This window comes from Monodelphis domestica, chromosome 1, assembly GCF_027887165.1.
Source record: "Monodelphis domestica isolate mMonDom1 chromosome 1, mMonDom1.pri, whole genome shotgun sequence".
Classification (NCBI taxonomy): Eukaryota; Metazoa; Chordata; class Mammalia; order Didelphimorphia; family Didelphidae; genus Monodelphis; species Monodelphis domestica.
The window spans coordinates 235,088,726-235,101,509 of NC_077227.1; the positions used below are offsets into that span (position 1 = coordinate 235,088,726).

At 37.5% G+C, this 12,784-nt stretch overlaps 1 protein-coding gene across 1 annotated transcript in view; it reads right to left on the reverse strand.

Annotated features, from left to right (window-relative positions):
* Positions 1-1,530: 1,530 nt before the first annotated feature.
* LOC100019732 (transmembrane protein 143) overlaps positions 1,531-12,784 on the reverse strand; it is a 28,899-nt gene continuing 17,645 nt past the window's right edge. The window contains exon 2 of the mRNA XM_001372451.4: positions 1,531-12,601. Within this exon, the coding sequence (XP_001372488.1) occupies positions 11,164-12,519 (1,356 nt within the window). The 5' untranslated portion in view covers positions 12,520-12,601 and the 3' untranslated portion in view covers positions 1,531-11,163. The remainder of the gene's footprint in view (positions 12,602-12,784) is intronic.

The window sequence follows — 12,784 nt, forward strand, 5'->3', positions numbered from 1 at the left end:
AGTCCCTGACCTAAAACTATATTACAAAGCAGCAGTCATCAAAACAATTTGGTACTGGCTAAGAAACAGAAAGGAAGATCAGTGGAATAGACTGGGGGAAAGCGACCTCAGCAAGACAGTATACGATAAACCCAAAGATCCCAGCTTTTGGGACAAAAATCCACTATTCGATAAAAACTGCTGGGAAAATTGGAAGACAGTGTGGGAGAGACTAGGAATAGATCAACACCTCACACCCTACACCAAGATAAATTCAAAATGGGTGAGTGACTTAAACATAAAGAAGGAAACCATAAGTAAATTGGGTAAACACAGAATACTATACATGTCAGACCTTTGGGAGGGGAAAGGCTTTAAAACCAAGCAAGATATAGAAAGAATCACAAAATGTAAAATAAATAATTTTGACTACATCAAACTAAAAAGCTTTTGTACAAACAAAACCAATGTAACTAAAATCAGAAGGGAAACAACAAATTGGGAAAAAATCTTCATAGAAACCTCTGACAAAGGTTTAATTACTCATATTTATAAAGAGCTAAATCAACTGTACAAAAAATCAAGCCATTCTCCAATTGATAAATGGGCAAGGGAAATGGATAGGCAGTTCTCAGATAAAGAAATCAAAACTATTAACAAGCACATGAAGAAGTGTTCTACATCTCTTATAATCAGAGAGATGCAAATCAAAACAACTCTGAGGTATCACCTCACACCTAGCAGATTGGCTAACATAACAGCAAAGGAAAGTAATGAATGCTGGAGGGGATGTGGCAAAATAGGGACATTAATTCATTGCTGGTGGAGCTGTGAACTGATCCAACCATTCTGGAGGGCAATTTGGAACTATGCCCAAAGGGTGCTAAAAGAATATCTACCCTTTGACCCAGCCATAGCACTACTGGGTCTGTACCCCAAAGAGATAATGGACACAAAGACTTGTACAAAAATATTCATAGCTGCGCTCTTTGTGGTGGCCCAAAACTGGAAAATGAGGGGATGCCCATCAATTGGGGAATGGCTGAACAAACTGTGGTATATGTTGGTGATGGAGTACTATTGTGCTAAAAGGAATAATAAAGTGGAGAAGTTCCATGGAGACTGGAACAACCTCCAGGAAGTGATGCAGAGCGAGAGGAGCAGAACCAGGAGAACATTGTACACAGAGACAAACACACTGTGGTATCATCAAACGTAATGGACTTCTCCATTGGTGGTGGTGTAATGTCCCTGAACAACTTGCAGGGACCCAGGAGAAAAAAAACACCATTCATAAGCAAAGGATAAACTATGGGAGTGGAAACACCGAGAAAAAGCAACTGCCTGAATACAGAGGTTGAGGGGACATGACAGAGGATAGACTCTAAATGAACACTCTAATGCAAATACTATCAACAAAGCAATGGGTTCAAATCAAGAAAACATCTAATGCCCAGTGGACTTACGCGTCGGCTATGGGGGGTGGGGGGAGGAGGAAAAGAAAATGATCTATGTCTTTAACGAATAATGCTTGGAAATGATCAAATAAAATATATTAAAAAAAATTAAAAAAAGGTCAAAAAAAATGATTTCCAAATCCTCTTCCTCTCTCCCAGGCTCACTACTTATTCCTTTCAAACCCTCCCCTCTACTCTGAGTTAGTAAGCAATATGACTCAGATTTTTCATAAGCTATCATGTAAAATATTTTTATATTAGTAATTTTTATAGAAGAGATCTCAAACAAAAAAAGATGAAAGTGAAATATAGTATATTTTACTAGGCATTCATCCTCCATTTCTTTCTCTGCAGGGGGATGGCAATTTATGATGAGACTTTGGGATTTACATCATTCTAGTCACTATTGCTGAGAATAACTAGGTCATTCACATTTGTTTATCAAGAAATATTGCTGTTACTGTGTACAATGTTTTTCTGTTTCTGCTTACTTGACATTGTATCAATTCAATTAGGTTTTCCAGGTTTTTCTGAAATTATCCTGGCTCATCATTTCTTATACCACAATAGTATTCCATTACAATAATCCAACTTGATCAATCATTCTCCAATTGAATGATAGCCCCCCAATTTCCATTTCTTTGCTACCACAAATAGATCTGCAATAAAATGTTGTGCACAGATAGGTTCTTTTTCCTTTGTTTATTCTCATTGGATATACATTTAGTAACAGTATTATTAGTTCAAAGGGTATTTAGAAACTTTTCCACATAATTTCAAGTTGCTCTCCAGAATGGGTGGATCTCATCACAACTCCATTAACAATGAATTAGTGATTCAATTTGCCCACATCCCCTAAAATAGTGATCATTTTTCTTGTCTTTCATATTGACCAATCTGATAAGTGTGAGGTAGTTTTTCAGTTTTGTTTATAATTCACATTTCTTCATTCAAGAGGGATTTAGAGCATTTTTTCAAATGGCTACAGAGAGCTTTGATTTCTTCATCTGAAAACTGCTTGTTCATATAATTTGACCATTTATCAGTTGGAGAATGACTAATATTTTTATAAATTGGACTCAGTTTTCTATATATTTGAGAAATAAAATATTGATTAGAGATATTAACTTAACACAATCAACAGAAAAGTGCTAAATAGTCAATGGTACTTCAGGCCAGTACTCTTCATCATAATTTTGCTGATACATCTTTCTTTTTATTGGATGGTTTTGTATTTATCTTCTTATGGTAAATGAGCCTAGTAAGAGCAAAAGATAGTATTTTGTTCCTACCGTTAATCATTCCCCTAAATTCATTATCCTCTGTGTGACCATAATTATCTTTCTGGGAAATAATTGTGATGTCAAATTATGGCTTTAAGTGTAAAATAGGCAGTAGAAAGGCATGTGGCCTATGTTATATCTAAAATAGTTTTGAGTGTTAATTAGTTGTAGATAAGAGAGTGGGAGCCATAAACTGTGATAATTAAAATGTTTGGGAGCAAGGGAAATATATATATATATATATATATATATATCAATTATGACCGCTGAAATATGTTTTCTACTGTGTCTTGGTTTTATATAAATATAAGATGGTCACCAGGGAATATATTCCCAATTTATGAATATGCCCAAGCCAACTGGGTTTTATAGAGAAATTTAATTTATAATACACTGATTAATCAATAGAAAAAGAGAGAAAGTAAGAAAGGAATAAGAATGAATAAATCAGTCAGTTGGTTTTATCACTCACCCAAGATCTCTCTAGGTAAGGCATCTCATGCCAACATCAGGCTCCAACTTCAAGAGAGCCTCCTTTCAAGAAATGTTTCCAGAGAATTCTCCTCCTTCAGAGCCAGCCTTCTCGCCTGGTCCTCCAACAGAGAAACCTCCTCAGTCCTCCTTCAGAGCCACCTCACTCAGAGCAAAACCCCCTCCCCTCAGTTCTCACATCTACCAATCACTGTCAATGTCTCCCCTGTGCCAATGGTGGCTCTAGCTTAACCCAGGACAGCCCAGAGGTCTGTTTCCTTTGCACATGTCTGTTGTAGGTCATATTCTCAAATAATTAAATCTTGATCTATGCTGCAGCCCTTCCTAAATCCTGTTAGACTGAGTAGGGTGGAGATTGTAAGTTCCAAGACCTGGTTCTGTCATTCCAAGTATCTCTATTGTATCAATTCTAAAATCAATCATGACTCAAAGAACTTCCTGTTCCATGCTTAAGCATAGGTCAAGGCCCTTTCCATTGTTTAGCAAAAGGTTTCTGTCCTAAAGTAGTCTTAAGTAGGGAGGAGAAGGATCCTCCCATGCCAAGGAAATTTTTTCCAGTATGAAATTTCCCAATGGGGAAATTTTCAACATTCATTAGTCTAAGAAATTTTCAGGTTTACATCTATTAAGAATAAAGAGTTGTTTTCATGAAAACTTATTTTACAAATAAAGCAAGCTTTCTTTATTAAAAAAACAACAACAACAACCAACACTTGCGATGATTCAATACCTCTCCACACACTCCTATATTCTTTATTATTTTATTATTATTTTTTTATTATGGGTCTAATATGATACTTCAGTAGAAGTCTGGGAACTTTCTGATAAAATTTGGGTTGTTTTCTATGTGATGTCTGCCTTGTGAGATAATATATTCACTATGCTTTTTATGAATAACCTCAGACTTTATTTTCTTTTTTAATTAAATCACAAATGAAACCCTTATTGTAACCATCATTTTCTTCATTATTGAACATAAAGCTGAGAAGCACATGACACTTTCTTTCCTTTCTCATGAATTCTTCATATTAGCTGAAGCAGAAAAATGGGACAATTTTCCCCCTTGTTTCTTTCCTTTATACACATTTATCACAAATATCAGGATTCTACTCTCTCTCCTCTTTTCTACATATCCATCTATCTCTTTATCTACCTAGCTATCTATTTTCACTTGTGAATTCATTTAGTTTATCATTATATATTCATTTGGTTTATCATTATATATACCACTACAGATGGACAATGAAAGTCTTCTAATAGTGACTATGAAAAAAACCAATATGCCAGATAACAGCTGGGAAAAGGTTAAATTATTTCATTGATCAGACACATAGGGGAAGACCAGGAAGGATTAACAGTACACAATACCAATAAAGAAAGACTATCCAGTATCAGGATTAGGAAAAAGCATAAGAAGTGATAGTAAGATTGATTTTAGTAAACCTAAATTTCTGAAGGAACTACTTTCTTCACATAAATAACCCAGATAGGATTTTTGCATTCTATAATTGCCAAATAAATACTTTACATGATTGAGTAAAGCAATGGTGCTAAACTCAAATAGAAATAAGTTCTTGAAGTTCATATATTTCATTAGGAAAAAGAAAACTAACATCTGTTGAATTTGTATTTATTTTATTATACATTTCCCACTTGATTTTATTCTGGCTAAGGTATTTCAGCAGTTTTTGCAGGCTGCAAGTCTGATACCATTGGAGTAAAGGACATATATTCTAAAGGTCATTATTGATTATTATATAGCCTAAATAATAAATTATCTTAAGAAATTGAAAACTAAATGGTGTAATAATTAAAATAGTTTGAGGCCATAAACTATAGATTAAAATAGTGGAAGACTTAAATTGTAGTAGATAAAAGAGTGGATGAGTAAATTATGACCACACGAAATATGTTTCAAGACAGTGTCTTGTTTTTAAATCAAATATAAGGTGGTCGCCAAGGAAATATTCCCAATTATTAAAATATACCCAAGTCAACTGGGTTTTATAGAGATTTTTAATTAATACAATGAGGAATTAGAGAAAGAGAGAAAGAGAGAAAAAGAGGGTATAATGAGAAAGGGATAGGCCAGCCCAGGGCAGCCCTGGCCAACCCAGGCCTAAGCCCTTAAGAGAAAGATCAGTCAGTCCTTAATCACTCCCCACAAGATCTGTCCAAGCAAGGATTCAGAGGGACAGAGTCTTCTCAGAGGGAGTTCCAGCCAGAGTCAGCCTCCTTCAGACTGTCTTCAGAGCCTCCTTAGAGACTCTTCCAGAGCTTTCTCCCAACCTCCTCCTTAGAGACTGTTTTTTTCTTATATAGGGAATTTTCTCCCATGTCACCTCCCCTAAGTCCTTATATCTACCAATCACAGTAGACATTTTTCAAAGGACAGACCATTCTTAGTTCACACCTAAGAAGCTGTAAATTTTTGAGTAATTCACACCAGGAAAGCTCTGAGTAAGTTTTCACCTCTTTGTTCCTTGTAAATTCACAAGTTGCTTGACCTTAATAGGTACTTAGCACCCTTTTGTATTAGTCCTAAAATAGGCATGGCTTAAAGAACTTTTGTCCTACTATAAGTATGGGTTTAAGTATCTTTCATTGTTCAGCAAGGAGTTTCTTTCCCTAAAGCAGGCTTAAGTAGGGTTGGAGTAGAGTTTTCACATTCCTGATCTAAGTTACTTTCACTGCCCAAATGGGGATTGGTCCCAATGGGGAATTTTTAAGGTTTACAATCCTAACCCTATGAAGTAGGGTCTGAAAATTTTTAGGGTTCACAATCCCCCCTGAATGATCATTGGGAGACTAGTCTCCCCATTGATCATTTAACATAATCATCTTGTAGTTCTAAATGCACTTCTAACTATAGATATATGCAATATTCAATTTTCTAAGAGGAAATTAGAGTAGTGAGGGAGGAATAGAAAAGAAAGCAAGCAAAACCAATGTTTTGCTAGGCGCATTGACAGAAAGACAAATTAGGGGCAGTCCCTTTTGGCATAAATGTGTACATTTACAATAAATGTTCAATCAAAGTTCAGTTCAATCAACCATATCCAACGTTCATTCTTGATCTTCTTGATGAAGTTTAGGTTTTCCAGAATCTTTCTGCAACAATTCATTTTCTGGATTTAGGAGTTATCAAACTTCTTTCTTGAAGATCTTTTTTCGAACAAAATTCAAAGTCTTGGGTTTTTATAAAAATACAATCTCAAACAAAAAATAAAAAATTCTTAGATTTTAAATTAAAATACAATGGAAAGTAATGAATTGTTTTCTATGGATCATTTACCTCCTTATGTACACTGACTAAAAATCTGATGCTTAATATTTTTTAAAACCCTTACCTTCTGTCTTAAAATCAATGCCGTGTATTGGTTCCAAGGCAGAAGAGGGGTAAGGGCTAAGAAATGGGGGTTAAGTGACTTGCCTAGGGTCACACAGGTAGGAAGTTTCTGAGGTCATATTTGAACCCAGGACCTTCCATCTCCAAGCTTGACTCTCAATCCACTGAGCCACCTAGTGCCCCTGATTCTTAATTTTAACATTACTCTTACAATGTAGCTTATAATAATAGTTCCCAGGTAAATAAAATTTCCTATAGTGAACTCTGAAAAAGAGTCAGAATTTTGTTTGTGTAGTTTGTGTTATATAATACCTAGCACCATGCCAATTAGTTTCTTTAGATGCCTTATATTTGTTGAAAATAGTGAAGATAAAAGTGAAGATCATAATCTAGAGCCTGAATTACAGAAAAAGACTTGTCTACTGATACCTAACTAGCCTAAAGAATGGATGTGAAGAGAACTCAGGAGGTCTTAGATAATAGTTTACTTGCAAATATTTCATTTATTTAATTAAGCTAACTTTCTAAATGCTTTCAAATGATTCAATTAGCATTTCCCTTAGAAACCCAATAATTGGGAGACAGTACCATTCAGTGATAAGGGAGTCACTTCCAGTCAAAGGACATGAGTTCAAATATTATCTATTCCACTTCTGTTGCTTTTTCATTTGTTTCAGTTATGTCCAACTCTTTATATAACCATTTGGAGACTTCTTGGGAAAGAGATTGGAGTACTTTGCCATTTTCTTCTCCAGGTCATTTACAGATGAGGAGACAGGGGCAAGCAGAGTAAAAGGCTTGCCCAGATCACACAGCTGAAGCTGGATTTGAACTGACATCTTCCTGACTCCAGGCTGGGTACTCTATCCATTGTACTGCCTAGCTACCCTAACTTCTACTCATAAACTGCATAAACTTGTTTAGTCTTCCCAAGTCCCAGTTCATTCATTTTAAATTGAGGGAATTGAATTATATAACTTCCATCTAGTTCTAAATCTATGATCCTCTAACAGATGTATGTAGTGAGTTTTTGGGGTTGTGCACCCTCAGGCTCACTCTAATAAACAGGCAGGAGCCTTAATAGGCTGCAGACAGTATGTGGCCTTTATGGCTTTTTGTGCAAGGGACAAGGGTGCTACTCTGAGTGAGTGACTCAAGGCTATCTCCTTGACAGCTCCAGAGCTAGCAATCTCTTAAAGCAACAGTTTGTATAAGTTCCTAGGGCCACTGCAATCTTTTTCATGGTGAAAGACTGGTCTGCTGATGTCTCAGCTTTCCACATAGTGGAGTGGTCAATGGGTTCTTCAACCCTGGAATGATGTGTCCAGCCATGCTCTGCAATCTGAATTGCTCTATCAGTCATCAATAAGACTTGATATGGGTCTTCCCAAATTGGAGTTAGATTTTCTTCTTTCTGGGAAAGGATAAGAACCCAGTCCTTTATCTGGAATTATGAACTGGAAAGCCTAAAGGAGGTTTCTGCACAAGGAAAGCTTTTTTCTGTAGGGAAGAATAATTTAGTACAAGAGTGTATATATAGCTTCTTGAAAATTTATCTCTACTCTCCCTGAATGTTTCTTCCGGGGTTCGTCTTATTCTCAATAGTGCCAACAATGGCAGACATTTAATCCAGGGTAACTGGATCTCCAGCATCAGTTTGGTGAGCTTTCTTTTTAACTCCTGGTTCATTCTCTCCACTCTTCCACTAGAAGGTGGGTGCCATGGAATGTGGAAATCCCCATTTTTCTCAAATGATGGGGCCACTCCCTGCAATATTTTAGAGGTAATATTTTAGAGGTAAAGTGGGTTCTATTATCAGAATAACATTATCTAGTAAGCCATATCTAGAAATAATCTGCTCAAGCACAATCTTTGTTACAACCACACCATTTGGCTCTAGGAAACAGATAAGCCTCTATGCAGGAAGTCAAATGATCCACCAACATGAGAAGGTACCAACTGGTATCATCTCAGTAAAATCTACTTGATTGAATTCTTTGGAATGGCCTTAGCCCTGGAGCCCTTCCCTCTAGAGGTCAGCTCCTCAAACTATTTACCTTTTTGTAAATTAGTCAGGAGTCCACTATTTGCTTTGCAACAATGAGTATTCCAATGCACACACATATTGTGCCAAGATTAGGCCACATGAATTTTGGACTCCCCAGTGACTCCCTTGGTGTAAGTGATTTAGAATTCCTCTAGCTATAGTTTGATTGATTATCTCATTCTCATCAGCCAGAAGCCATCTGCCATCTTCTACTTTTTCTCCTTATTTATCTCTGCCTCAGGGGGAAAAAAATGGCTTTCCTACTTCTTCAGACAAGGATGGTATGAGAGGAAACATTGGTACTTCCTCCTCTTCCTCAATTCTAGCTCTCCTAATTTCTTTATCTGCTAATTTATTTCCCCTAACTTTAAAGTAATTTCTTTTTATTGATGCCCATTTACATGGATAACAGTCAACTGGTCTGACTTAACAGGTTTTCAAGAACTTTCTCTAGCAGCTCAGTATGTGCTAGTTCCTTTCCCTTACTAGAAATCATTACTTGTTCATTCCAAAATTTTTCAAATTCATGCAGTACTCCCTGTGAGTCTTTTGAGATGGTATATTTATTTCTCCCTCCATCTCCCAGTATCTTCAGAGCTTGGTTTAGAGCATACATATCACAGGTTTGACCTGACCCAGTATTGGGGAGACAGTCCTTATCTATTAAAGTTGCTTTATCTCTATCAATAATTGCATAACTATTTTTTCTTTTTCCATCTACTACTCCTGAGGATCCATCTATATAAATAAATTCATTTCTCCAGGGATAGGTGTTTCCTGTAAGTTCCCTGGCATTCGTTTGGAAGTCAATAATGTCTAAGTGATCATATTCAATCTCTTCATGATTTTCCTTCCCAGTCTCTTATAGAAACATTGCAGGGTTCAAGTTTTAATCTGTTGCCAGGACTAGATCATCCTTTTCCAAAGGGATTGCTTCATATCTCAATATCCTAGAATCAATGAGCCACCTCCTAGCTCTTTGGTGAAGAATTGTGAGAACTTGGTGAGGTACACTAACCAATAGACTTCCTTCAAAAGTTAATTTCCTACTTTCTTCTACCAAAACCACAATAGCAGCAACTGATTGAATACAAATTGACCATCCTCTCCCAACAAGATGAAGGATCCTAGATAAGAACACTACTGGTTGTCTTTATCTTCCTCATGCCTGCGGCAAGGACACCAAAGGCTATTTCTTGGTCCACTGTTGCAAATAGATGAAAAGGCTTACTCAGAGAGGATAGGGTCAATACTGGGGCTGATTTCAATGCCTTTTTTAACTCTGAAAATTTTTCTTTCCCATCTGAGTCTAATTCTAAATTATATGTATATGTATATATGTACGTATATTGATATATATACATTTATAGCATCTCAAAAACTACAAGTTAGTACTGGGAAAATTGACTGGGTTTTAAAGAGTAGAACATTTATCATTCCTTATCAATCAACTCAGAAAAGTTCCCTGGCCTAATAGATTGGTATTGGAATAATAGATATAGGTAGTGGTTTAATAGGTTGTTTCTTACTACAAAACCCTTTTATTTAAAAAATAGTTTTTCTAAAAGTCTACCATTTTAATGTGTTAAAACAATGAAGCAAAGATTTGTCTATTGCAAAGATAAATGAGCTCATAATCTAATGTAGAGAAGAGATTTTCCCTTTCTAAGAGTGCTAGCAAAAGAGCCAGCCACATTCCTGTTAGTGAAAACAAGCACTTTAATAATGGCTTTAGTATCTCACAGGTATTGTAAATGACAGCTGCTATTAGAATTTGTTTTAATAATGTAATAAATAGCCTTATGAAGCCTACATATACTAACGGAGGTTAAATTAAATTTGGCCCTCACATAGCTTTTACATGTAAATTCAGCTTTTTTTGAAAAAATGTTTTAATTTTTCCTTAATGATCATGTCTGTTTTGCACAAGAGGCCAGTAAACTTTCTTCATCTCTTCTGACATTTTTAAGCTCTACTGCAACCAAGGAAATTTTTTAATTTAACTTCATTAATTGCTAGAAAAAAGTACAAATTAACACACACACACATTGGCATACAAATTAAACTGCACTTTAAATTCAATAATTATCATATACACCATAACAATGCTTCTTTACAGAGTGGGCAGGGGAGAAATTTAAAAAATTACTTGGTGTAGCCAGGATATGAATGAATGGAAATATACTGAGGTTGGGATAGAATTAATTTTTATTTTTTCTCAAAACATAAATTTTAAATAAATACCTTAAAAGAATATAAAAAGATAAAAAATAATAAAAATAATAACTGGATAAAAAAATAACTGGATAAAAGAATAACTGGAGTTTGAAGGGAAGGGGAGGCTACTGGGGAAGGAACCAGGTACATTATCTGCTCCCTTCTCCAAGGAGGTAGAAGGAAGATTGGGGTAAATTTCAGTTACTATCGCCTCTCTCCATTCTAGAATTCCATTTGCATAGGATACTTCTTCATCCCTGAGCCAAGAGTGTAGTCCTCAGGTGTCACAACCAGATGGAGAGCCAGCAGGAGAGGATAGTAGATGGGGCTACAAATGCCTTATTCCTTGACAGACTGGATCTGAGAAGGAGGGTCCAGGGATTTGTTCGACTGGCTAATCAGAAGGGGGTTAAGATTCTTAAAATAACTGGTCAGGGGTCCAATGGACATATTTTCAACAAGAGCTTTGTGGTGATCCAGTGCTCGGGCTCCATCAAAACTCACTTTGCAGCCCAAGCGGGTCCTGACCCAGCTTTCCACAGTTTTCTGCAGCCACTGGGCACTCTCCTCTGGAGGCACATCCCCTTTCCTGCTCAGGAAACTGTGGGCCAGCAGGACCTCCTTGATGTGTTCTTCCAGAGCCCTCAGCACTATGTTATTGATCAGTTCATAATCACTGGATGTGGTTCGGAAATAGAGCAGATTGATTAGCTCTAGGTTATTCAGCTTCTGCAGCCGGGTGAAAACCTTGAAGGTTCGGTGCCCCATGAGAGAAACAAAAAACAGCAGGAGCAGGGAGGTAGCTAGATGGAGAGAAGAAGCGGCTACCATGCCCAAGTTGATGAAAGACACCAACCCAGACACCATGACTATGGCATTGAGCTGAGCTAACTTAAGTCTGGAAGTCCGTGCCTTCACCCCTGGCAATAAGTACTGCAGGCTGTCCAGAGGCACATCCTTGAAACTCTTCAGCACCAGGGGGGCCTGTTTGATATTCGCTGCCATCACTACCCGCTGAAAATAGCGCCTTTCTTCTGGCAGTTTCGTGAGGAAGCCCAGGTACCTCCATGTACTGGAGGAGATAATCCCCTTGCGCTGTCCCAGGGCCCAGAACCGCATCAAAGTGTACTCTTTCAGGTTGGCCTTCACCTTGACCACCTCAGTCTTGTGCCGCAGGGACAGAGAAAAAGCCACCACTTCCTCTGACAGAAGGGAGTAGTTGGCTTGGTCTAACAGGGGCTCCAGAGCCCTGAGCAGTTCCTGTTCTTTGTCCTGACACTGGTGATCAGTCAGCAGAGGCTGGTGGAGAATATCAGGATTCTGGGGGATGGGGTAGTACAATGCTTGCATCTGGGTTAGGATGTGCTTGTACTTGAACATAGTGTGGAATTCAGCTTGAAATGCAAACTCACGGATAGCAGATTCTTCCGAAGGACTTGAGTGAAACTCCTGGGAGAGATACCCCAGTAACTGGTCCTTGCTCAAAGGAATATAACGCTCTTGGTACAACTGGGTCCAGTTAGGAGGCTCTGTCAGATTTTTCATTTTCTTATACTTTTTGATCTTTGTAGCGATGGAGGAAATGAAAGGAGAAACAGTAGCAGAAGGTGAGGTATTTCCTATTCGCCAGATCCAGGTCCAGTTATGAAACCCACGGACCAATCGGGCTGCTTGGAACATGCTCAATCCCAACATGTTTGATGTTTGTTGTGAAATAGATGTGTGACAGCTGGAGTAGAGAATTGAATCCCAGAGAACAGTAAGAGCCTTTTTTCCTCTGCAGAAAAAGCAGCAAAGAGCATAAGATTAGGCTGCTAGGGACTCTAAATGGATACTCTAGAGTAAATACCAACAACATGGAAATGGGTTCGAGTCAAGAACACATGTGATACCCAGTGGAATCATGTGCTGGCTATGGGAGAGGTGGTGGGAGGGGGGGGGAATGAAAAGAAAATTATTT